Genomic DNA, 27,559 nt, shown 5'->3' with positions numbered 1-27,559 from the left:
AAAATTCCTAGTTATCCCTTATTAAGATACGTTGCCTGATGTTTATACAGACATTTGTAGACTAGGGGAATAGCAGCGAAGTTTGTATATGTGTACTATTAATTATTATAGCATGGTAAGTGAAATTTGAACTGTGTTAATGGATATCTATGGCTAAATTGTGGTAAATGGAATTTGTGTACAACAGAATTGGGCAAAACAGCACTGTCTGTTTCTATAAATGAAGCTGGACTATTCTGTGAAGTTACCTTCAAGCTTAGTTTTGCTGATCACAAATTTACAGTGCATTTTAGCGTGTTACTCTGACCTTTATAAAACTGGAAAATTTATACCAGCATCTTACCTGACAGTGTTACCATTGGCTATCATTGTTAGCATAATTATAATTTCCTTTGGTATATATAATGAAGTTATTACACATATTAATTTTATATTTTGATTAGTTCTGATGCAAATAGGAAAAAATGGTGCTAATCATCATCACATTTTGAAAGTCATGGCCTTTCCTTTGGAATAGACCGGTTAGCTCACTGACCAATTGCTGTTTTTATTTATTGTAGAGACTGATTAAGCTAGTTTTAGGAAGAGCTTGCTACAAAGAGGAGATATTCACTTAAAAAAAAAGATATTCAGTATATACCTGAGATAGTTTATTGTGCCAGCCTGGCTGATAAACACATGTGGGAGTAACTGAAGGGCTGAGAAATGAATGGCTTGGCGAACCTTGCCTTTCTTGTCTCTAGTTCTTTGATCATCGGACCAGTGTGTGGCTGCCTTGCCTCAATTTGCAAGCTACACTACCTGTGGGACACCTAACCTGTGGACTGTGTCACTGTAATTTGAGGTCCCTTTAAGACCACGCAATTGAAATTTTCATCTCTTGAGCTGGGGACTGACTTGGTGACCTGGCTGACTGTTGGTGACCTGCCTTGCTGCTGGCTGCTTGTGCCATGATAGCCTGGATCTCTCTACAGAGGACTACCTGGTGGCTCTCAAGACTTGAAGGACTGCCGGTGTCTCACAACTCTCTCACGGGAGTGAGTTGCACTGAGCCATCTGTACTGCTTTATAATTTAACTTCTGTACATATTTTAAGAGTTTATTTCTTGTGTTATATATCTATGTATCTTTATAAGTATATACATAATTATTAGCAATCTAGAGAACCCTGTCTAACACAGTACCATAATCCATATGTTATATATATATTTTAAAATATAGCTATTATTGGAAAGTAGCCTTATAGCTGTATAAAAGGTCGGGGGTATTGTTTGATCTTAATATTGTGACATTTCAGTATTCCCACCCTCTTTATTTTTCATAGACAGTGTCAAAATAGTTTCCAATTCTCTATTAAAAGACTTTAGTTTAATGTACACAGTATTTCCCATTAGCCTCATCAAGTAATTTAAGTTTTCATTAAGTTAATGGTTCTTAGGTACTGTGGTATTTGTATAGGATAGTGAAATGAAAGATAGCCCTACCTTTTCCATTGTGTGAATCTCTCACCTTTTTCTATTTCTAGTGGAGAAATTTAGTTACAGTATACTGTTTTTGTGCTCTTATACAATGTTGTGTGTTCAAAACCACTCTAAAGAGATGGTACAACTTTTAATTTTGTGATTTTTAGTCACCACAATGGGACATCAAATTGGCCACATGTTTCAGAATAAAAATGCTGTGTCTTGCTTTGTTAGCTTCATATAAATACATTCTATTCTTTTGAAGTATATTGTGGGTAACATGTTTCCCTTTTATCCACCATCTTGAAATTATTATGTATATGCTTAACTGTATCATACAAAATCACTCTATTTTTTGGGTGAGAGGTAGGTTAAGATCAAAGAAAATAAATGTACCCAAAACAACATGTTTTCCTCAGATTGTTCTTCATGTATTTTGGTACATGCCTGCATCATAAAAGGAAAGAAGTAATTAGTCTTTTCTGGAAATCTACTTTGTGTAAAATGACATGGCAGCAGCATCAGGCTTCTTTGTCTAATTTTACAAAGGGAGAAAAGGGGCTCATTATCAGCATCAACAGCCCAAGGCTGATTGATATGAAACTGAGGTATGAAATATCTCTTTCCTCCAGCCTTTTCCTAGTTTGACACCAGCCATTTCTCTTTCAACAATCTCTGTTGCTTTACTGAGTTCACTAAGTTAAGGCAATGGCCACACAAAATTCACAGACAATACTCACATATATGATATATATTAGGGAACACCTCCTTCACTACGATCAAGTACATGCTGACTCAGAGCGACCCTGGTTGCTTAGTGGTTATGCTTTGGGTTGCAATCCATAGGGTCAGCAGTTCAAATCCACCAGTTTCTCCTTGAGAGAAAGAGGGGGCTTTCTACTCCTGTAAAGATTTACACTGTTGGAAACTCACAGGGGCAGTTCTGTACTCCCCACAGGGTCACTATTATCAGGGAAGTAGCAGGTTATAATTCAGGATCAGCTGTGACTGAAGACACAGTTCTTCGGTTAGGACAGCTCCTTGGTTGTGCCCACTTACTGGTCCCTCTGTCACCCTAAGCCAGTTGGCACTCTGCTCCACCTCTGCCCTGCTTGGAAAAATGTCGCAAAGCTCTCCTTCTCTGCACAAGCCACCCCACTCCTCCAGAACCTTGAAGGCTGGGAGCCTTATGGCTTCATGGGTCAGCGCAGCTACTCTAACTGCCTTACTCCTTGGGCCCCAAAGGTCACTGCTCATCTCCTTCTTCCACTGCCACTTCTTACCCATTTTATACCCTCTTTAGTGTTACTGCTCTTTCTTTGTCTCCTGAGTCGAGGAACTTTTCAGTTCAGGAATCCAGGTATAATCTCTAATCTCTCCTTGGTGGTAGTGACATTTCACCTTTCTGGGATGACTCAGTTTAAACCTCAGGATAGAAAATTGATCAATCTCTTTATTAGGTTTCCATATACCTTATTTGCATGGTCTGCCCCCCCCAAGCGTGACATAAACCACATTTGAATGAATAATTAATAGGAAACTATGTAATCCCCTGCATGAGATGTAGGTTTCTTCTACCCACTTTTTTGGTGGAAGTAATAAGACCATAGAGATGTCATCTAAAAGCCATCCATTGCATTGCAGCTTAATTCAGAGCTTTCTGGCATTTTTCAAGAAATGGTCATGAGTGAATATACAAGAAAATAGAAGAAACTTTGATGATTTCTCTTTTACATAAAGAAACATAGTTTATTTATGAAGGTGTGTCCCCATTACTTGTCTTTCAGTTTGTGATGCCATGGTAGCTACTGTTGTGATGCTGGAAGCTATGTCACTGTGATGTCAAAGACCAGCAGGGTCACCCAGAGTGCACAGCAGAGCTTCCAGACTAAAGACTATGTAAAAGGAACAGGCTGCCGACGTCAAAGGACTTAACCAATGAAAACCCTATGGATACCTTGAAACATAGTCAGTATTGGAAACCTAGTGATCAAAGAGAGAACATTTTCAGAAATAGTACCAAAAGATACTAAATCTAAATCTGACAGAGGAAGAGCTGCTCTCTCCAAGTAGTCGACCTTAATGACTTAGATTGCTTGAACCCTGTGCGAGTAAAGCCTTTGGGGCCCTCATGTGATGATAGGGGATGATTCAAATGAGAAGAAACAGTTGCAAACATTAATTAATAATTAGAACTTGGAATGTATGAAGTATGAATATAGGAAATTTGGAAGTTGTTAAAATTTAAATGAAGCACATAAAGATCAATATCAATATTCCAAAGGTGTTAGTGAGCATAAATGGACCGGCATTTGCCATTTTGCAATAGAGAATCTTGTGGCTTACTATTCCTGGAATGACACAAAAACAGAGAAGTGGTGTATCAGAATGTTCAAGCTCTATCTTAAAGCACAGTGCTGTATATGATAGGAATATGTGTATCCTCATACACAGACATCCAATCAATACAACGATTACTACTATTATTCCAATTTATGCATCAACCACTAAAGCTAGTGCTGATGAAATTGAAGAATGTATTTTCTTCAGTTTGAAATTGGTCAAACATACAATCAAGATACTTTGATAATTATTGGCAATAGGAATGTAAAAGTTGAACACGCAGAGAAAGGAATAATAGTTGTAAAATATTGTTTCATAATAGAAGAAGCTGGAGGTGACACGATAGAATTTTACAAGACCAATAACTTCTTCATCACAGATACCTTTTTTTTCAGCAGCACAAAAGGCATCTTTATATGTGAACTTTCCTAGTTAGAATGCACAGAAAGTAAAATGACTACATCTATGGGAAGCAAAAATGCAGAAGCTTAATATCAGCAGCTAAAACAAGGTCAGGGGCCATCAATTGCTCATATGTAAGTTCAGGTTAAAATTGAAGAAAATTAAAACAAGTCCATGAGAACCATAATAGGATTGTGAGTATATCTCATTTGAATTTTGGAAACATTTCAAGAACAGATATGCTACCCTGAAAACTAATGACAGGAGATCTGATGAGTTATGGGAGAACATCAAGAACATTATTCATGAAGAAAGCAAGAGATCATTAAAAAGACAGGAAAGAAAGAAAAGATTGGGGGAACCGATTACAAGAATCTACATATAGCCTCCTCCCTGGAGGATAACAGAGAAGTGGGTGAGGGGACATGTCAGACAGTAAGATATGACAAAATAATATTAATTTATGAAATATGAAGGGTTCATGAGAGGAGTTGGGAGGGAGGGTGAAAATGAGCTGATATTAAGGGCTCAAGTAGAAGGCAAATGTTTTGAGGATAATGGCAACCAATGTACAAATGTGCATGACACAACGGATGGATGGATGGATTGTGGTAAGAGTTGTACAAGCCTCCAATAAAATGATTTAAGAAAAGAAAAGATCAAAATGGATGTCAGAAGAGACTGAAACTTGCTATTAATCATAGAGTGGCCAAGGCAAACGGAAGAAATGCTAAAGTCAAAGAGCAACTCAGGAACTTTCAAAGGGCAGCTTGAGAAGAAACAGTTAAATATAATGAAATGTGTGAAGACCTAGAGGTAGAAAATCAAAAAGGAAGAACATGTTCAATATATCTTAAACTGCAAGAACTAAAACAATTCAAGCTGCCAGTTGCAGTATTGAAAAAAATTAATGGGCAAAATATTGAACTGGGCAGGAAGCATCCAATGAGGGTAGAAAGACTACACAGAATCGCAGGATCAAAAAGAAGTAGTAGATATTTAGCCATTTCAAAAGGTAGCTTATGAGCAAGAACCAATGATGCTGAAAGAAGACATTCAAGCTTCACTGAAAGCATTAGCCAAAAATAAGACTCCCAAGAATTTATGGAATATCCATTGAAATGTTTGAGCCAGCTGATGAAGCATTGGAAGCACGTATCTGTGCCATGAAATTTGGAAGACAGCTCCTTGGCCAACCGACAGGAAGAAATCTGTATTTGTACCCATTCCAAAGGAAAGTGACCCAAAAGAATGCCCACATTATTGAACAATATCATTTATATCACAAACAGGTAACATTTTGCTCAATGTCATCCAATAATAATAGCAGCCAAACATGGACAAGGAGCTGCCTGAAGTTCAGTCTGGATTCATAAAAGGCCATGGGACAGTGGATATTGATGTCAGATGAATCTTGGCTGAAAACAGAGAAATCTGAAAGATGTTTATTTGTGTTTCCTTGAGTAGGCAAAGTCATTCAACTGTGTGGCTCATAATAAATATTGATAGCCTTCAAAAAATTAGGAATTCTAGAACACCTAATTATGCTCATGCAGAACCTGTACATGCATCAAGAGGCAGTTGGAATAAAACAAGAGCATATTGCATGGCTTAAAATCTGGAAGGATATATGTCAGGGCTGTATCCTCTCACCATACTCTTTCAAACTGTGTTCTGAGCAAAAAAATCAGAAATTGTATTATATGCAGAAGAATGTGGCATCAGGATTGGAGGAACTTTGTGACATCTCACTCATACAGCTTCCTGCCTCGAACTCCTTTCTCAGAGCTGCAGGTCTTTCTCTTGCTCTTGAGTTTGTCTCTAGGCATTTTCATTCTCTCACCAGCCAGCTTCCTCTCTGGCAGCCAGCTTAGTTTCAGGGCTCCTGCTTATGTGTTCCCAAAGCCCCTCACACATAGCAACCATGGTGTATAATTTTGTTGAATGGATGGACTTAATTGTATATTTCCATTCCCTTTTTTATGTCCCAGCATGTTTGGCTGCCTATTTCCCTGAGCCAGTGGGCATTGGGTTGCTAACAGCGAAGTCAGATGTTCTAAAGCATTTCCAGACAGACGAGGCTCTCTAGTCCTAAATTACAGTTACAGATCACACTCTGAAAGAACAGTAAAAAATTTTCTATATAGATGTATATGATATATCAGTGTAAATCTAGAAAATTATCAACTTATTGAGCTTCCTCAATAAAAACTTTTAGAAAACATCCTAACAAGTTTGAAAAAAAAGACTAATAGGTTGTGAGCATTTAAAAGCAAGTTGTACCGTTTCAAGATAAAAATTAATTACAGTTTCTTAAAGTTTTGGAGCCAGATTAATTACCAAATTGATGTTAATGATGATCGAGATTTCATGGAAAACATTCTGAAAATTCCTGGAATTATGCAATTTCTGAAAGTGATCAAAGAGCTAAAAATAGTGTCAGAATAATTGCTATAAGTTCCTCATTAGTGGAAAGGGTTTTTAAAAAAAGATGACCATAATATGTTCAGAGAAGAGAAGTCATCTGTTTCTAATATATCAAACACAGTAATGACTACTATTCTAATTGGCCTACCTCAAAAGGACTGGGATCCTATTCCTACAGTGAAAAGATGGTTAAGGATAAATCACACAGCCGATGATGCTCAGATGAAAGTGAAGAACATCGTGAGGGCACCAATCAAAAAGCCACATGAAATATCTTCCCTAAGAGTTTTATCAATTATTATTTAATATTTTTCATGAATGTTTTAAAACTTTCATATATCTTAGTCTTATGCACCTTTATTGTTCTTTTTAAAATATTAACTGTATGAAACAATAAACTAACTTTCAGTATATTGTATTTATATTTTTTAGAGTCATTAGGGCAGCGAACCAGTTGTTGAATTATTTGAATCCCCTCATGGGTCACGTTGTGTACAAAGATTCTGTGTCAAGACCTTTGCTTCTTTGATTTTAGATTCTGGAAGTATTGTTTCTCCCCCTCCCATCTTTAAGCTATTATACTGCCCCTATCTTTGTGTTACTGTTAGTGAGAGTATAATACCTTTTTGTTTTTAAATAGATTTTAGGTTATAAGAAGACAGGAATTATATCCTTATTTACTATGTTTTCTTTGTTTGCCATATAATAAGTGCTTTATTATTTTTTCTTATTTCAATTATCCAAGCCCATATCTTTTCCCACTCAATGCCTAGACTATTGCAATGTTTTTATAAGAAAACTTCTCTGCTTCTAGCCTCACTTCATTCTCTTTAATTCTAAATACTACTCCAGATCTATTTTTTTCTTTAAAAAAAATCTTCATTCATCTTAACTGTTTTCTGGTTTTGGAAGCTTATGATCCTGGATGTGAGGGATACCAGTCGATAAACTTAGCTCTCCGGGTAATTTAGCAAATCATATAGAAATTATGTCCACAGCCAGAGTTCCCCTGAAATCCAATGTTTATCTTTATTTGTGCTAACTACACTAACATCAATGGATTTTTAAAATATCTATAGATCAAAACTCAAAACACTCTTAAAGACTGGCGCTAAATTATTTTTAGATTCTATAGTAATCTTTTTTTTCCTAGCCAAATACTTCTACTCAGTTTTCCATGAATTTGCTGAATTTTCTTGCCTCTTAAGTTTTGCTCATATTCTTTCTCTGTCATAGAAAACATTGTAATAATAGAATAGTGGTCATAATGCCTGTGTGATTCAGGTCTAAATCCATCCAGATCAGAAAAAGTTTCCTCTTCTAATTAGTACATATTAAGACTTTTAGCACATAATTGTTCAATTGAATGGTCTACTTTACACGTTTGACACTTCCTACTACCTTACTATTTTAGATTATTGTGTATAGTTACTTTATTGTGTGTTTATTTAACTTCATGGAGACATGAATATTTTGTTTTAATACTTAAAACAGTGCCATAACTTTTCATTTTAAATTTTGCCATTAATTACTATTAATAGTTTTAAGATTGAAACAAAAGTAATATTCTTTGTGTGTGTGCGTGTGTGTGTGTGTGTGTGTGTGCGCACCGTTCCTGGAAGTGCTGCAATACCAGGTCTATGCGTGGAGTGGACGGAGAAAGCTCCTATTCCAACTCCCTGCTCCAAAAAGCCATTTAATATATTGTCCTCGGATAGAGGACGTATCAGATATTAAACTGCTAAGAACAGATACTACACTTGATCTTAGCCAGAAGGCCGAGAAGCGATAAAAGTAATATTCTTATAAAGAGAGCTTTAAATCTATTGTCTAACGTTTCACATACATGAATATATTAGTTCAACGTTTTACTTCAGTTTAAAAAATAAGTTTGTATTTTAGGATATAATTAAAGAAGTAGATTAGGTTATCTGAAATAATACTAAATAATATTACCTTTTTGAAACAGCTTCACAAGCTTGACCAACTAGAGAGTCAAGATATGCCCACAAGGGGGCGGGCTCATCTAGAGAAAGCTTGAACATTTTTACCTGTGATGCAGGTAACAATACCTGTTTAGATATACACTTGTGGACTAGGTCTTAATCTAGAGGATGGGAGAGGGGGTGAAGACCCTCACCACAACAAGAATTCTCACCCATTTCTGAGCACTTTTGTATTCTGGAAGTGTGAGTTCCAAAAGGGATTCTAGGCCTTACACATGGAAATGTAGATTGCTTTGTGAGCTCAGACAAAGTTGATGAAAGTTGTGGGGTTTTTGTTTTGTTTTGTTTTACCGTGTTGTGAACATTTTCATGATAGAAGCACTTAAGGAAGTGTTAAGGTTTGTAAAATAGCCTATTTTGTACCATTGGTCCAGGGGCAAGACTTTAAACTAGACAGCTCCAGTTTGCCTTGTTACTCTGTGCAGCCTGAGGTTATGAAGAACTGACAAGCAAGCTGCAACGAAGAGTGCACAGGCTCCCAGTGGGTTTTCCAACTTTACTGACCTCGTGTAACCTTTCTTTTTCTTATCCTGCTGCTTTTCTACTAGCAAACATCCACTGAGCGTTTCCCTTGTGCAAATTTTGAAATGACTTTGGATAAGTAGAGCACATGACACCAACCTCTGCGCGCGCTGTGTATGGTTCAGGGTAATTAAACAATAGGGAAATCATACCACTTGGTATGTGCTAGAGGATCGGAATTACAGTGAGAGTTACAGTAATAAACAGTGGAAAATCCCTCTAATGCTCAGCCAAGTTTCTCGGGGGTTTTAAGCTGAATCTTGGATAAAAGGTAGAATTTAGCCATCTAGTTAAGGAGATGTTTTCTGGTAATAACACTACACTAACTACCAAACCTTCTAGGTGCGGAGACCCAAGAATGGATGGGTTTGAGGGGACTGTAGTTTCTACAGGACAGGGATTTCCAACTCAACTGCTGATGGGCCGCCAGCTAATCGGAATGTGGGACACTAATCTAGAGAGGTATAAGAGAAAGTCAGGTCAGCTGGTGACAAATCCCCTACTTTAATTTATTAAAAATAAAATGTATAGTACTAAAAATTTACTTTATTGACCAGGCAGCTTGTCAGCCTGGTTGGAGGGTCTGTTAGTTGGAAAGGTCATACTCTTCACAAAATTTAGCAAATGCTCCATAGAGAAATTATGTTCACAGCCAGCGTTTAATCAGAATACCTTTTATTTGCACTAACGGTACTTGGAGCAAATAAGAATATTTTGAGGTATATATTAATAGGGTACATTCTAGTAGCTATTTGCATTAAATAGAGGCTTTCAAATGTTGAGACACTCTGAAAACATGATTGCAATTCTTATGAGTGGCATTTGAATTTCTAAAAACTAGTACTATCATATATTTCTATTTTATTTTTTATCCTGGTATATACTTCTTTCCCTTTGTAATTCTTTGATTTTTCATACTTTAGATATGCTTAATTTAATTATGTATCATTTTCGTAATTCCTATTTTTGTGGTTATAATTATTTGGTCAAATAAATTCTGCTGTACTTAAAAAAAATCTCCTCCAATGAAATATTTAGGCAGGTTTATAGAGACCAACGTTTATTCGTGGTTCCCGTTAGTGGGAGGAAGAGAGAAAGGGAGAAAAGGGGCCTCATTCTTAGGAGCCCCTGAGGGCGGCTTCTCTTGAGGGCAGTAGAAGGTTTGAAACAAATAATTGTGATGGCTAAAGAACACGATAAACATAAATGCTACTAAATTGTACATATTGAGAATGTTGAAGTGGCAACTACTTTGTCTTTTAGATGTATCAATAAAAAGAAAACCTAATTCAAATAAGTTGTTATTCTATAAATCAGTGTCAAACATTGGTCTTCAATCTGGAGTGGGTCTAATTTGATCCCATGTTAAATGATCCTTCTCAGTTGCCATAGTGTTTCTTTAGCAGGAATAGAATCCAGATTGCCTGTGTTACCTTCTTGTCCTTTATCTGTTATTTCCCACTGCTTTAAGACTCAGTTCAAAGGCCAGCAGAGCTCTGGTATTTAAAAGAAAAAGTGTAATTTTATCCAGAGAAGGTAAGTGTATGCCCTGAAATGAAAGTAGGACCAGAGGGCCAGACCCAGGGCCAGGTGTTCCTGGGAAGATCCAAATTGGACATCTGAATTGAAAAAGGTTGCCTGCTTTTATAGGGATATTTTGTTCCTTTTTCCTTTATTACCAAGGCTTTAGCTGATTTATGTATGTATTTATAATCTATCTAGGTTAGAAGGTTCATATCTTATTAGTGAATATGTTTGTGGCATGTTGTGCTCAAGTACTGTGATCTACACCAGGGGTCCTCAAAGTATGGCCTGCGGGCTACAGGAGGCCCACAGAGGACTTTTATCCCGCTGCTGGGTGTTTGCCGCCGCTGCCTGTCCTGCTTAGCAGCCAACTCGCCCAGTGTACATAGCAATTTGTTCATAGTTTTTTTTAAATTATAGTCTGGCCCTCCAACAGTCTAAGGGACAGTGAAATGGCCCCTGTTAAAAAAGTTTGAGGACCCCTGATTTACACACGTTCATGAAATAAAACTGCAAAAAAAATCTTGATTCCTTCCCTTTTTAATAAAAAAAGAGACATTACATAGGTAGGATTAACTGAGTTTAATATATTGAAAGATGACCAACTTTCCAGTAAAAAAATAAAGGCTAAAATAAAGTATGGGTATTATTTAGAGCAGGGGTGTCAAACTCAATGAAAACACGGGTCATTGGGTGCAACGGCAAGGTTCACGCGGGCCACATCACATTTACAAATTTTGTTAAATTTATGTTTTGAAATGAGGATTCAGGAATATGGATGGGATAATTAAAACACTATATAATTGCTTTTATTTAATCATTTTATTTAATGTATTTATAAAACTAAAATTATTCTTTTTTACCCAAAACTTGCCAGCACTTTCCTCCTGCTAGTTTTCACTTACCTTTTATGTTGTGACCAGAAAATATAACAAAGTAACTAATAAAAAACACAAAATGTTGGACAGCTGAAAAACGTGAGCACAATTGTAGCTTCCCTCTAAAAATGTTGGCTAGCGCTGCCGCTAGGTATGATTCATAACAGCACATCCCAGAGCGCTCTCTTTAACCTTTTCACTGTTGGGATCTGTTTGCATGACGTGACACTGAGAGTGGCAGACGTATAGAGTCCAAACATCGCTGGGACTGAGTCAGCGCCTTTATACACGTCCACAGGCCCCCAGGAAAGGCAGTGGGCCAAGTGTAGCCTCGTCTCAGTAGTTAAAGGGTTAATGAGGGAATTGTGTGTACGGTATTGCCTCCATCTCCCCCAATCGCTATTTTCTTCATAACAATTTTTTCTATAATTTTCATTTTGTGTCAGAATCTGCGGCCACAAAGAATTACCTCAGGGGCTGCATGTGGCCCGTGGGCCGCCAGTTTTACACCCCTGATTTAAAGCATAGATTTCCAAAATTTATTTGGCCTACTATTCCCTTTTCAGGAAAAAAAATTTACATAGTGCACCCCTCTCCCACCTCTCGCAATGAACACTCTTGTACAAACGCCCATATTTCAGGATAAAGTGCAGGCATCTACTTTTGCAGCACCTCCTCTCCCTATTGGTTGATTCAGTGCCCTGCCCCCACCCCACCCCCAGCCCTCGCCCCAGTATCACCCATTTTGGGACACACTGATTTAGAACTTTTAGGAAAGTAGGAACATTTGGAGTTAAAGAACACTCCTTTAGTTTTTCTTTTAATGAGTGTGTGTTACCTGGGTGTCAATGACCTCAGAGGTGGGAGGACTGTAAAGACATGTTTCCAAAGAAAACCTCGGAGAGAGGAACGTGTGACCAATATCAAGGCATGCAACTTCTGTGCAGAGTGAATGACGTAATGTTGGACGGTTAGAACCTCAGTGGTTGTTTTGAACAGTCTACCTAAGTGTCCCGAAAGAACGAGCTTTGCTTATTAATGGGATCAGCCACAGAGTAGCAGTGTTTTTCCAGAATGTGCTATTAAAAATAACTCATTTGGGAATGTTATCTAAGATCATTACATTTAGGAAAGTGCTAATTATGAAAATAATGATGGAGACATGTAAATCTGTAAGGTTAGCGGTAAACTGCTTTAGCACAGGTTGAACCTTACATTGAAATTGAGCAAGGTTTAATTCCAGAGGGCTCATAGTTTGAATTACTGGTAAGGTTCAACTGTGTAAAAATATTTCTTTCATTTTACTTTTTTTTTAAGTTGTTGCTTATAGGTGGGTGAAGTACAGAAGAGATCTGTGCACTTTTGGGGTTTCAAGGTGCAAAAAGCCCTCAGGAGGTTGGGAAACTTCCTGTAGGCATCTGAGGCCAGAGGACATGAAGAAGGGCAATATTTTGATGTGGGTGGTGGAGAGACATTTGCACTGAAGCAATTCGGAGTGAGGCTGACTTGGAGTAGCAGAAATTCCAAGTGAGGCTTGTCTTGGAGAAGAAAGAGAGAGCTCTGCTTTGCTGAGATTTAAGTGTTATGTAGCGTCTAGGATTGCCTTTCAGACCATTCGGTTCAATCATTGAACAAGTCCTTCCCCCCTCCCACTAACTTTACCTTTTTAATGTTTATTTCTCTTTCATTTATTATTTCCCTCTTATCTGTTTTTCTGTTTGCTTGGTGTTTTTCTTGTTCTAACTTCTTTAGTTAGACAGCTTAATTATTTGTTCTTTCTAGTATGAACATTCAAGACTGGGAATTTTCTTCTGAGTACGGGCATTCCTGAGTTATATGAATATCTAGCTTACAGACAATTCCTAACACCCCTCCCCCCAAACAAAAGCAAGAGCAAACACCTTCTACATTGTCAGTTCTGACTCAGTTACTCTGTAGGACATCATAGAACTGCCACGCAGGGTTCCCAAGGCTGTAAATCCTTGCTAAGCAGCCATCCACATCTTTCACTGCAAAGCTGCTTGTCCTGAACTTTTGGTTTGCAGCCAAGCATTTTAACATCAGTGCCACCAACGCTTCTCTTTTTGCCCTTCAGAGGAAAGGCTTTGAACCAGTTCTGCCTTGGCTGATGAAGCGAAACAGGAAGAGACGGGAACTTTTACAATCTGAGTGATTTGACATGGCAATCAAAGAGCTCGGGTGAATACTGTGGGTTAGGCATTTGAGCTGCTAAGTGCAGGCTCAGTGGTTCAAACACAATAGCTGCTTTTTGGGAGAAAAGTGAAGTTACCTGCGCCTTGGAATTCCCAGCCTTGGAAATTTTTTATATATATATATATATATATATATATATATATATATATATATATATATATATATATGTGTGTGTGTGTGTGTGTGTGTGTGTGTGTGTATAATCACTTTATATGAGTTGGGATTGACTTGACCATTGTCGATTTGGTTTTCCTTCTGGTCACAGGAATTGGAACAGGGCAAGTTATGGGCTGAAGCCCTGTGATGGGAGTCTCCGGTGAGGAATAGTGAACCCTTTCAGGAGCTTGCTGCTTGATTTTGGGTTATTGGTTGTATTGTGGAAAGCCCATGCATTCGAGCAGTATTGCTTTTTGCCACCTAGGATTAGAGTGCTACCACTTCTGAATTCCTGCCTTAATGTCATGTAAGTGTGCCTTCCCTTTGAAACTGTGGGACAACCCTACTCACCCTGCTCTTGTTAGATGCCCTGAGTCCATTGTCTGACTGCAAGCCACAGTGAACCGAGCAAAAGGAAACCCTGCCCTGTCCCGCATCATTCTCACTTATATGCATCTTTGACAGCTTCTCCATTTATCATACTGGTCTAATTGTGAGAGTTTTGCTTTTCTTCACATTGAGTTGTGATCCATACTGAAGACTGCAGTTCTTGATCTTCATTAGCAAGTGCTTCAAGTTCTCCTCTCTTTCAGCCAACAAGATTGGGTTTTCTAAAACCTTTGTTTCTGAGGACAAATATGACTCCATTTCTCTTGAATTTGTCATTCCTGGCATAGTAATCAATACGATTGTCTGATTCAAAATGACCCTTTGATAGTCTTATGTCCACTTGGGTAGTCCAGGATTTCCCATGAGGAGCTCTCACCTAGTGTGGTCACGTCCATGGTAGGATCTTCTGTGAAGCAGACAAGAAGTTCTAGGAAGAATAGAATACCACTTTGATGTGGTCATAACCTTGGTAGAACTGAGGGGAGATTTCATTCAAGTTGTGGAAGCTCTGAGTATAGGCTGACACTGTGCAGATTCTAATTCACTTCTTCTTCTACGGGATCTCAATCCTGCATCTGGTTCATTGCGCTCCTGCTGATCCCAGGAGCCATCAGTAGACTGGCAACCTCCGATTCATTCAGCTCTGCATCCAGCAGCCTGTGGTCTTCCTGCTTCATAATCCTGCTTCCTATTCCTCAGCTCCTGCAGCTGCATGAGTCAGGAGAAGTCTCCTCTTTACATCTGACCCAAAGAATTGAACTGGACTGGATTACCCACTTCTAAAACTGTGTGAGTCATTTCTTGATCTAAATGTTTTTCTATATACATGCACGTACAAGCATCACTGTTTTTGCTTCTTTAGGGAACCCAGCCTATCATCGGCAAATACTAGTCCATTTCATTCACCATAGCCTAGGATATCAATCTTCGTATGTTCCATTCCATTTTTATGACTTCCAATATTCCTAGATTATACGTTATACATTTCATGTTCTGATTATGAATGGATGCTACAGCTGTTCCTTCTCATGTTGAGTCTTGTCTGATTAGCGAATGGAGGTTGACTTTAATTTGACACCATACTTATGGTTAGCTCTTCCCCCCTTAGACGTTGGCCTTGCTTCTAGAATTACAGCAACACGCAGCCACCGAAGTTTGAAAAACTGATTTCTCCTCCCAGCACATTCTTCATCACAATTACTTTCACTTTCTGTGGGTGCAGCTTTTGAATTGTAAAGGCTTGGAAATTCCTTTGCTGGATATATGTCCTAAAGAAATAAGAGCCATAACACACACGCACACGCACACACACACACACACATATCCACACCCATGTTCATAACAGCATTGTTCACAATAGCAAGAAGATGGAAACAATCCAAATGCCCATCATAGAAGAGGTGAAGAAACTTTGGTACATACACACCATGGAATATTATACATCACTAAAGAATAATGATGAAACTACAGAGCACCTCATGACATGAAAAGACATGGAGATTATTATGCCAAGTGAAGTTAGCCAATGATAAAAGGACAAATATAGTGTATGTGACCACTGCTATATAGAAAAAATTAAGACAAAGGTTTTCATACTAAAGGAAATAACTTTCATTGTTACCAAGCTGAGGGGTTCAAGGGAGGGAAAAGGAAGCAATAGTCCAGAAGGCTGAGGGGTGAGCTTTAGTGAATGGAGATGAGAAAAATCTGGCTTGGAGAGTTTAGTAAGTAGTTTAACTTGTTGAATACAAAATTTATTATCTGAAATGTAGACAGCCACCTAATTCCTAATAGAAATTATCATTAAAAAACAAACAAACTTGGAACCTTCCTTACACTTAAAGTATGACTAAATAGTAACCATAAGCATCTGTTCCTACTAAAAGCAAACCTAGTGCCATCAAGTCATTTTTGATCCACAGTGACCCTATAGGACAGACTAGAACTCGCTCACAAGGTGTCCAAAGCTATAGATCTTTATGGAAGCGGATTGTCAAGTGTTTCTTCTCTGGGTCAGCTGGTACAATTTTACCCACTAACCTTTCTGTTAGCAGACTAGTGTTAAACCACCTTGCCAGCAGGGGTCCTCACAGTCTATTCTTACTGATCTATAAATTCTTAAAGACACAGGTAAGATCAGATATAATTTATAATCCAGGGTTTGTACCACTTTTCCTATATTTCACAAGTTCTCAAATGTAATATCTAATTATTATTTTTATTTCGTTTCCATGCACTTTATTATTTTATCAATGAATTGTTTTGATTTTAAAAATTATCCATACTTAATTTATTTATCTTAACTGTAATAGCCCAGGTGGTACAGTGATTAATGGGAAAGGTGAATGGTGCCTATTAAGATTTCAGCCTTAGGAGGAGCCAACAAACCCAGGGACCAGGGAACAACATGAGATCTAAAATCGATGGTGAGGAGGGTGTAGAATACCTGGTGGGGTTTAATCAAGTGCAGTGTAGCCTAGAGGAATTACTGAGAGTGGAATGAAGGTCAGGCATGATAGTGGGACAGGAAGAAAGTAAAAGGAAATACAGGAAAGAACTAGGAGGCAAAGGCATTTATAGAGGTAGAAATATATGCATGCATGTATGTAAATATATTAATATATGCTAGGGATATGGGTCTATGCATACCTATTTATATGTTACGTAGTAAGGCAGCAAGTCCTCCCTCAATGCAAGAACACTTTGTTTAATAACCTGGTATTCTGTGATGCTCACATTCCTGACACAGTCGCTGAATAGGTGCATAAACAAATGTGGTGAAAAAAGCTGATAGTATTTGGCTATTAAAAGATAAAGCATTTGGGTCTCAAAGGTTTGAAGTTCAGCAAGAAGTCATCTAGCAGGGAAGTAACAAGGCCCACATGGAAGAAGCACATCAGCTTATGTGATCACAGTTGTTGACGGGATCAGGTAGCAGGTAGCAGGTATCAGAAGACCCCAAGCAATCACATCAATGCAAATAAGGGGGGGTAGGAGTGGAGACCCAAAGCCCATCTGTAGACTATTGACACACAGTCAACTTCCTTGGCACAGTCAGTTAAGCACATGTAAACATCTTCTGGTATGCTCTGCTTTGAGCCAAAATCCATCTGACATCAGCATTGTCATCCTTTGTTCCATTTCCTCTTCTGAATCTGTCTTGAACCTGTGGCAGTTCCCTGTCAAGGTACTGCTGCAACAGTTGTTGGATGATCTTCAGCAAAATTTTACTTGCATGTGATAGTATGAAATTGTTCTATAATTTGTACCTTCTCTCGGTACACTTTTCTTTGGATGTTTACAAATATGGGTCTCCTCTAGTCTGTTGGCCAAGTATCTGTCTTCTAATTTTATTATTATTAATTGGGAGTTAATACGTATATGATATCATTCCATAGTTCATATTTTCCAATGTTCTTGGCATAGATGTATGAATGCTTCCAGTGCTTCATCAGCGTTGTGAAACATTTCAATTGGTATTCCATTAATTCCTAGAGCACTGTTTTTGGCTAATGCTTTCAATGCAACTTGAACTTCTTCCTTCAGTACCATTGGCTCTCTCTAAAATACCACCTCTTCAAAGGATTGAATGTTGACTAGTTCATTTTGGTACAATGCCTCTGTCCATTCTTTCCATCCTCCCTTGATGTTTCCTGCGTCAGTCCATATTTTGTCTATAGTATCATTCAACATTGAAAGCCAAGACTTTTATTTTTTGAAGCTTTTATTTATTTAGTTTTGTTCTTTTAATTTAAGATATGCTTTTCTTTTAATCTAAGGTATGCTGAACATATTCTTCCTTTTTGGTTTTCTAACTCTAGATCTTTGCACATTTCATTATAACACTTGACCTTGTATTCTCAAGCTGCCCTTTGAAATTTTCTGTTCAGCTTTTTGACGTCATAATTTCTTCCATTTGCCTTAGCTACCTGTGATTAAGAACAAGTCTCAGCGTTTCCTTTGACATCCACTTTGACCTTTCTTTCCTGTCTTCGTACTGAGCTTTTGCTGTCTTCATGAATGATGTTCTTGATGGCCTTCCACAGCCCACCAGGTCTTCTGTCATTAATGTTCAATGCATCACACTTGTTCTTGAGATGATCTCGAAATTCCAGTGGAAAAGACTCAAGATTGTAGTTTGGCTCTCATGGACTTGTTTTCACTTCCTCAGCTTCAGTCAGAACTTACATGTACATGATTAATGGTCTGTTCCACAGTCTACCCCGACCTTGTTTGAGCTGTGGATAGGTGAACTTCTCCTTCATCGCCTCCCACAGACGTAGTCAATTTTATTTCTGTGTATTCAATCTAGAGAAGTTCATCACCTTTTGTGTTGTTGAAAAACGTTATTTGTTATGAACAAGTCATTGATAATTGCAAAATCCTATCATGTGATCTCCTTCCTTTTAATCACCAAGACAATATTTTTCAACTTCTGTTCTTTAGTCTTTGTTTCCAACTTTTTCATTCCAGAAATTATCAAGACATCTTGATTGCATGTTCAATTAGTTTCAAATGATGTCATTGATAGAATTCCTCAACTTCTTCATCACTAGCTTTGTGGTTGTTGCACAAATTTGGATAATAATTTTATTGATTGGATTTCTTGCAGGCAGATATATATAATCCCATCACAGACTGCATTGTACTCCACAAATGATTTTGCAATATCATTTTTGACAATGAATGCAACCCCATTCTTCTTGCTTATGTCATTCTTGGCATTGTAAATCATATGATCTTCTGATTCTAAATGACAAATACCAGTCTATTTCAGCCCACTAATGCCTAGAATATGGATATTCATGCATTGTTTCATTTTTGATGACTTACAATGTTATGCATAAATGTTGAATGATGAATGAAGCAATCAGATAAGATGGGATGAGTACACAGAGGCACAGTACCAGAAAGAACTACTCACTGTGTCACTATTTCAGGAGGTACCTATGAGCAAGAACACCGGCTATCGAAAGAGATAGTGCCTGGGGTCTTAAAGGCTTGAAGGTGAACAAGCGGCCATCTAGCTCAGAAGCAATAAAGCCCACATGGAAGAAGCACACCAGCCTGTGCGATCACGAGGTGCCAAAGGCATCATGCAAAAAGAAAAAGAATATATGTATGTGTATATATATATATATATATATATATATGTGTGTGTGTGTGTGTGTGTGTGTGTGTGTGCGTATGTGTCTGTGTATACCATAGTGAATGAAGGAGGAGGTGCCGAGTGGAGACCCAAGGCCCATTTGTCAGCCACTGGAGATCCCCTCATAGAGGGGTTTAGGAGAGGAGATGGGTCAGTCAGGGTGCGATGTAGTACCGATGAAGAACACAGCTTTCCCCCAGATCCTGGATGCTTCCTCCCCTCAGCTACCATGATCCGAATTCTACCTTGCAGGACTGGATAGGGCAGAGGTTATACACTGGTGCATATGGGAGCTGGAGGCACAGGGAATCCAGGGTGGACGATACCTTCAGGACCAGGGGTGTGAGGGGCCATGCTGGGAGAGTGGAGGGTGAGTGGGTTGGAAAGGGGGAGCTGATTACAAGGATCCACATGTGACCTCCTCCCTGGGAGATGGACGGCAGAGAAGGGGGGGAAGGGAGACTCCGGATAGGGCAAGATATGACAAAATAACAATCTATAAATTATCAAGGGCTCATGAGGGAGGGGGGAGCGGGGAGGGAAGGGAAAATAAAAAGAGGACCTTATGCAAAGGGCTTAAGTGGAGAGCAAATGCTTTGAAAATGATTAGGGCAAAGAATGTACAGATGTGCTTTATACAGTTGATGTATGTATATGTATGGATTGTGATAAGAGTTGTATGAGCCCCTAATAAAATGTTTTTTAAAAAAACATATGGCAGGGAGGGAAAATGTTCACACTGTACTGACAACATTGTGTGTGCCTTGCAATTGTGCCCTTAACTTTGTCCCAGTTTTCTCATTGGTGATTCTTATACCACTGGGGTTTCACATTTAGGCCTCTAATCCATCTTGAGTTTGTTTTTGTGCATGGTCCTATTTAATTCTTCTACAGATGGAGGTCCAATTTTCCCAGCATCATTTGTCAAAGAGGATGCCCCTTGCCCTTTTAATGTCTTATGGCCTTTGTGAAAAACCAGTTGGCGGTGGGTAGATTATTTTATTTCTGGTTTTTCTATCCGTTCTATATGTATCTATCACTATCCCAGTAACTACCAGGCCTTTTAAAAAAATCTGTTTTAACTGTGTAATAAGTTTTTAGGCTGGGTAGTGTAAGACCTACTTTGTTCTTCTTTTTGAGAAGTTCCTCGATTATTCTCTTTCCTCTCCAAATAAAGTTGGTACTTTTTCCATTTTAAAGAAAAATAATTAATTTGATATTTGGATTGGAATTGCATTGTATTTGTAAGTTGATTTAATTAGTATTGACATTTTCACAACATTAAGTCTTTCTACTGATGAGCACATTTTACAACATTATGATTGAAATGATATTTTTCAATTTGTGTAGGTCTCCTTTGTTTATTTGTGTTAATATTAGTAATTTTTTATATGGGTATTTTGTTTCTTTGGTTAGGTTTATTCCTAAATATTCTTCTTTACTGTGACCATTACAAATGGTATTATATTCTTGATGTTCTTTTTGGAGCTCTATTCACTGTTATGTATGAATCCAATTGATTTCTGCTTTCTAATCTTGTATCGTACCACTTTACCAAATCTTTCAATTGTTTCAAAACAATCTTTTTGCGAAATCCTTGGGGTTATCTCTATATTAAATTAGGGAAAGCTTCACTTCTTCATTGCCCAATTGTTTTCCCTTGGTTTGTTTTTGCTTTGTGATGGTGCTGGCCAGGACTTCCAGCACGGGTCGAGTCAGAGTGGTCGGAGGGCATCCTGTCTAGTTCCTGTTTTAGGGGAAGTGCTTTCAGTTTCTCCTCATTGAGAACAATGTTGGCCAGATGATTTTCATACATGACTCTTATTATGTTTAGGAATTTATTATTTATAAAGTAGTTCATATGTATTCATTTAATTCTTATATTTACCAAGTAATAACCACCTCTAGCAGAGAAAAAGGAAAATTTTGACATTCAAGTTCAAGGAATAAATTTTGGAATTTAGAGATTATATACAAGTTTATTGGTTACCTCAAAGTTTTATTTTGTTTTTTTTCCCATAATATACTATGTATTGCCACCTGTCTACCCAAATGTTTAATTTGAAGCAAACTGTAATTTTTATGGTTCTTTTTTAGTTATAGTGTATCAAAATATTAATTAAAAACATGTTTTATTCAAGTACAATAGGCACATGTGTATCTGTATGGTGTGTGTCGTTTTCAAAATATATGGGGTGTAAGAGTGAAATAGTAGCTCTATACAGAAATAGTCATTGTGTGTTTTTCAACCTTTCTAAGATTTCATTACTGAATAAATGAACTCTATGGAATTATTATGGCTAAAATATCAATGTTTGTCTTTCACCTGGCTTATCTGCACTTCATAAAAATGCTTAAATATTACTTCATCATCCTTAAATTTACTTTTCCGTATGTGAATTCTGACCTAATTCTTAAATATTTATGGAGTAGTTCTGATTTTTAAAGGTGTTGCAGGCCCTTAGGAATATTTAACTTAATTTGGAACAGGCTTGTACATTTTTTGCTGATTTAAAAAAAATTGAAAACCAGGTTACAATATGTGAAATTTAGTTATTCTGACATCAATTTTGTGTCTCTCCATAGCAGTGGTTCTCAACCTGTGGGTCGTGACCCCTTTGGGGGTAGAATGACCCTTTCACAGGGGTCACCGATTCACAACAGTAGCAAAATTACCATTATGAAGTAGCAAGAAAATAATTTTATGATTGGGGGGTCACCCCAACAGGAGGAACTGGATTAAAGGGTCACTGCTCTACAGTAATTTAGTCAGGCGTAAAAGTTTCTGCTTTTTACAACATTCTGATCGAAATGCTATGAGAAGTGATTTTCACATAATTAAGATCACTACAGATCAGTCCTGACTCGTAGTGATCTTATGTACAATAGAACGTCCTGTACCATCCTCACAATTGTATATTTTAGTCTATTATTGGCAGACATTGTGTCCTTTCAATGTCCTCATTGAGAGTCCTCCTATTCCTGGCTGACCGACTGTCCCAAGCATAATGTTATTTTCTGGGGACTGTATGCTCCTTATCATATGTCCAAAGTACGTGAGCCTAAATCTTAGCATCCTCCCTTCTAAAAATGCTTTGGCTCTACTTCCTCCTAGGCTGATTTGTTTGTTTTTCTGACAGTTAAGGGAAGTTATTTTTATAGCTTTGAACTGCTTCAAGACTGGTCAGTCACACAGTCATACATTGCATAGCAACTAAATCTCTCCTGTGTATCAGATTGACTTGACCTTGCCTTGTTCACGGATGCTGCTGCAGTCAGTGGCCATCATCCTTGGGAAGGGCACCACTCATGTCTTGTTTCTTACTCAGGTCAAAATTTAAGGCACAGGAAATAAACTGAGATTTTACATCTTCTATGTACATGAAAGCTTTCTATTTCCAAAACCAGACAGCTTGTATAGCTAATTTGTAATGTGTTTGTGTTAACAAGACAGAATTTAGTCCATAACTCAAAAGCAAGAATGACTATCTGTAAGGGCCTTCTTTTAACAAACTTCATTTGAGATTGTTTGCAGCTTCAATTTGCTTCATTAAAAAAATCTTTAGTTTACTTCTGCTTTTCATGTTTAAATACACCTACTTAGGTGGCCATCCAGGAGCTCTGCTAGCATAATTGGTTATGCATTAGACTGCTAACCACAAGGTCAGCACTTCAATCCACCAGTCAATCCACAGGAGAGAGATTAATCTTATCCCCTTTGATAGCCTTGGGAACCCCAGGGAGCAGCTCTCCTCTCTCCTGTAGGTTTGCTGTAAACTTGAATCCATCTAATGGCCTTGAGGATGATTTGGTTTCGTTTTCTGAGGTGGCCTCAGGAACTCATTGCCTTTTTTCGGTGATCACTTTAGGTTGACATTTTTAAAACGTTTAGTCAGGGTTCCTTAAAGTCCTGTTGCGTGGCTGAGCAGTAAACCATGGGGAAGGTGGAGCTGCTTTGGAGTTGGGATTGTGTGTGACTATTTGGCTCTTGCTTGTGGGATAGAATGAGTGTTTGGGGTTCTGGAACACAGACACCCATCACCCTAGGGGAAGAAAATGACCACGGCCATTATTAAACTAATGATTTACAGTAACCTCCTTTTTATTAGGCAAGAAGTAAGTACCATATATACTCATGTATAGGCCGAGTTTTTCAGCACCTTTTTAATGCAGTTTTTGTGGTAAAATTAGGTGCCTCGGCTGATATTCGGGTCGGCTCGTACTCGAGTATATGTTGTATTGATTTTCATGCACTTTCCCCCCGACCTTCTCTAATTCTGAGTTTTCTCCAGGGGTGTAAGCCCTGTCTGTACTGCTCAGGTCGTCACCGGATAGTGTGGGTCAATATAGAATCTCAGGCAGCTGCCTCGATTCTACTGAGCAGTCTTTTTCCTTTGGACCTCTCTCCTTCCACAGTCCAAAGGAAACATTGGTAATTTAATGATTTTCTTAGATAAATTCAAACTATAAGAGACTTCTAAGAACACTAATAACTTTCATTTGCTCTTCATCCCAATGCCCAGCTTTTAACATGTGGCCACACTTGCTTTATCACCTCTTCTTCTTCTCCCTTTCTCTGCACGTGTGTGTGTGTGTGTGTGTATACATACATGATTAGATCAAGTTCCTACGTTTACAGTTCATTAACATTAATTACATTTACACCTTCCTCTTTGAGTTGTTCTGTCCTCCTTCACATAATCTCACTGCTCCTACGTTTTCTATTTAATCTTTCAAGTTGCCCTATAAATAGTTTTTAAAAGATCATAAGAACTCCAAGCAGACAGTCTTTACTACTAAAGCTAAACTAATGTTCAGTTTTACTTGTTAAACTACACTGCTAACCAGTTGTCAGGGGAGAGTTTTGGGTTAAGATGTAAAGATTCTCTCAGGCAGTAGTTTCAGGGGGTTCATCACCCTCCATTACTCCAGAACCCCTGGAGTCTATGAAATTCTTTTCTCATTTTCTTTTATCTTTATGATCGGGAGCAGTCTTTGGAATCATTGGTCAACATGTTTGGTAACGGTAGCCAGGCACCATCCAGTGTTTCTGGTTTCATGGCAGAGGAGGTAGTTGTTCAAGGTGGCTAATTGCCTATTTTCTCGTCCAATTCTGAACTCTGTTTCTGGCGAAGAGGCTAATTGCTCTGGGTTGAATGACTGCTTGCAAGCTTTTAAGATGTGAGACAAGACGTGACAAACTAGGAGGTAGAAAAGAAGCACTCAACACATTATTTGGTCAATTAACTCGAATGCCCATGAAACCATAATTTGAAACTTCTAAAGGAAGAAACCAAATCACGTGTGGCATCTGTTTGTGCATATGCAGCTTCGGCAGCTCTCTTCTCTGCTCCCCCCTTTGTCGCTGTCAATATATCTATCGCATAGCTGTCGCCAATTCGACAGATTAAAGTTATGTAACTTATCTACAGTAAACCTTATGAATTGGCTGTGTAACCAAAAGGTCAGCAGTTCAACCCTCCCAGTTTCTCTCTCTGCTCTGTTCTGTAAGGTCACTGTGAGTCAGCGTGGTAGTGGGCAGTTAGGTGGTTGTTAAGTATTTGAATTTATATCAAGTTATTAAGTCATGTTAGTCTCATCATTAGAGCCAAGCAGTAAGTTTTATTTTAGGAAAAAATAATAAAAGACACCGCTTGTTTAGGGCTTTTCAGCAGAAAATAAATTTTGACTTGGACAAGATTTAAATGGCAACTTGGTAACAGTTTTAGGAGATGGCTTAGTGTGCTACTGAAGGATTAGCTTAGGTTTTATTTTATGTCCTGATTGTTCTGAGAAATGCTCCACTTTTGCTCCACAGGAAAATGACTCAGGCACTTTGGACACAGTGGGCGCTGTAGTTGTGGATCAAGAAGGGAATGTTGCTGCTGCTGTCTCCAGTGGAGGCTTGGCCTTGAAACATCCAGGGAGAGTGGGACAGGTAATTAATTATAGCATTTTAAAAACTAGCTATTCCAGTTAAAATGTGGAACTTATTTAACTTGCAACTTTTTAAACCGGTGGGGACTTTTTTTTCTTTAAGAAAAAAAATGGTGATATTATTGTTCTTTAACATTTATACAGTATACATCATCAACCCAATACTTTTTCAAAATCGGGATATTTAATCAGCTAGAATGCTCCTTGGAAGCAAGAATGGTGAAACTTTGTCCTGCTTACTTTAGCCAGGCCATCAGGGAAGATTAGTTGCTAAAGCAAGGCCTTATGCTCGGTGAATAACTGGGTCACAAAGAATATAGACTCAGTGAGCTGGAGGACCCAGCACTTGCCCCAACGGGCTCGCACACAGCACTGAATATGAAGACGGTACAGTACTGCGCAGTGCCTTTGTCCTGTCGCAAGGAGGGTTACATCAAACTGGTGACGCCTAACAATAACAGATGTTGCACCACTGTCAGCAGACTGGATGCTGGCCTGCGCATTTAGTAGAGATTTAACAAATATGTATTGAGTTTCTATTTTTAAAAATTATTTATAAATGTCATTGTTTAGGAGCAAGCACTAGATGACTACGTTGTTGATGCCTTTCCTTGTGGGAAAATAATTTAGAATCACATACTTTAAATCATCCTCAAGGAACTGAGAGAACTGACTCTCTTTATTCCTCCACCAGTCAAGCATTTCAGACACTTTAAAAAGTAACCACTGGAGGGCAGGGGGGTGGGGTGGGGGAGTAACCACTGTTTCAGGTCACTGACACATGAGCTACTAATGAATTTTTATAATGAAATGGGTCAGATTTTTTGAAACTTGCTTATTCTCAGTTTGATTACACATTCTCTTTAGCCTCCTCCCTGATCTACATAGTTTAGTTTATAATTGATAATAAAAATTGAGAATTAAAAACCAATCTACTTGATTCAGTAAGCTTTCTCAGGATAAGCCAGTTTAGCACATTGCTTGTTGTTGTGACGTGCCATCAAGTCCGTTCCAACACATAGTGACCCTATGTGCAATGGAACAGACACTGCCTGGTCCTGTGCCGTCTGCACAGTTACATTTAAATGTCTTCAAAGATAAGCCCGTTGTTGCAGCCACTGTGTCAGTCAGTCTTACCAAGGGCCTTCTTCTTTTTCACCCCCCTTCAACTTTACCAAGCATGGTGTCCTCATTTCTTAGCACATTACTTAGGTGTTTAATAAATATTTGTTGAGTGAACAAAAGAATAGGACTCTCATGGAGTCTGCTAAAGCAATTTGCAAGGGGGTGTGTTTCCACTTGGTCTTTGGAGCTAGAGTTACATATGAGGGACTTCTTGGTATGCTATATTTACTTTGTTCCTGAAAGGTAGATCAATTATTTAATCTATGGCTCTTCTAGTGATTATCTCTTATATAGTATATTATACATTTTAGCCTCTATGATTTTCTTTTGGAGGGAGTTCTCTTCTATGCTAATGGACAGGATTAAGGTAGGATTAAGTCTCCACTTTAGGAGACAGTGTGAATCCAGTCAGTGATGTTTATTTGCTTGAGGTCTGCTAAAAGCCAAAACCACACATCAAAGCCATTTCTATATGTATAAGCTCAAGAACACAGAGAAATCCAGGACCATTAGAAGTGGAGTGAGATAGCTTTGGCTGAAGTGGCAGAGGCTCAGGCCAGAGGCACCAGAGGCACCAGAGGCTGAAGCACATAGACCACAGGAGAGAGCATGCGAGCCAGGCCAAGAACAGAGGTTGAGGCAAGGAGAACATGAGATAGAACAAAGGACCAGTCCTGAGACTGTGAGGCGGAGCGGTGGCCTGGCTTCCTGGCCCATGGAGGTAGAGGCCAAGAGACCATATGGCTGAGAGGCTGAGGATCAGAGAGAAACTTGGTTACTGACTGAGAAAAGGCACCGCTGTGGGGCCAGTACCTGCATCCATTCTGTTTGCTGATCCTGACTTGTGGTGTCCTGTTAAGTTCCCTAATAAACCCTCAAAATTGTGAGTTTTTTCTGTGAGTTCTTTACGACCATGGCAAGGATTTACTGACCCCAGCAGAGATGCAGAATTCTGTGGGACGAATCATTGGTGTCAGAAAAAAGAGAAGGAAGATAGAGGGTAGAGGCATCCTACCCTCTGCC

At 38.5% G+C, this 27,559-nt stretch overlaps 1 protein-coding gene and 1 non-coding gene across 2 annotated transcripts in view; one reads left to right on the top strand and one right to left on the bottom strand.

Annotated features, from left to right (window-relative positions):
- Positions 1–27,559, top strand: part of TASP1 (taspase 1) — a 312,710-nt gene that overhangs the window by 135,264 nt on the left and 149,887 nt on the right. The window contains exon 9 of the mRNA XM_075564008.1: positions 25,293–25,412. Within this exon, the coding sequence (XP_075420123.1) occupies positions 25,293–25,412 (120 nt within the window). The remainder of the gene's footprint in view (positions 1–25,292; positions 25,413–27,559) is intronic.
- LOC142423488 (U2 spliceosomal RNA) lies at positions 8,235–8,425 on the bottom strand. Its single transcript, XR_012779134.1, has one exon. It is a non-coding gene; the product is annotated as a U2 spliceosomal RNA (small nuclear RNA).

The sequence above is a fragment of the Tenrec ecaudatus genome, chromosome 12, assembly GCF_050624435.1.
Source record: "Tenrec ecaudatus isolate mTenEca1 chromosome 12, mTenEca1.hap1, whole genome shotgun sequence".
NCBI lineage: Eukaryota > Metazoa > Chordata > Mammalia > Afrosoricida > Tenrecidae > Tenrec > Tenrec ecaudatus.
Note: the sequence above shows the minus strand (reverse complement) of the source record. Positions and strands in the feature narration are given on the sequence as shown.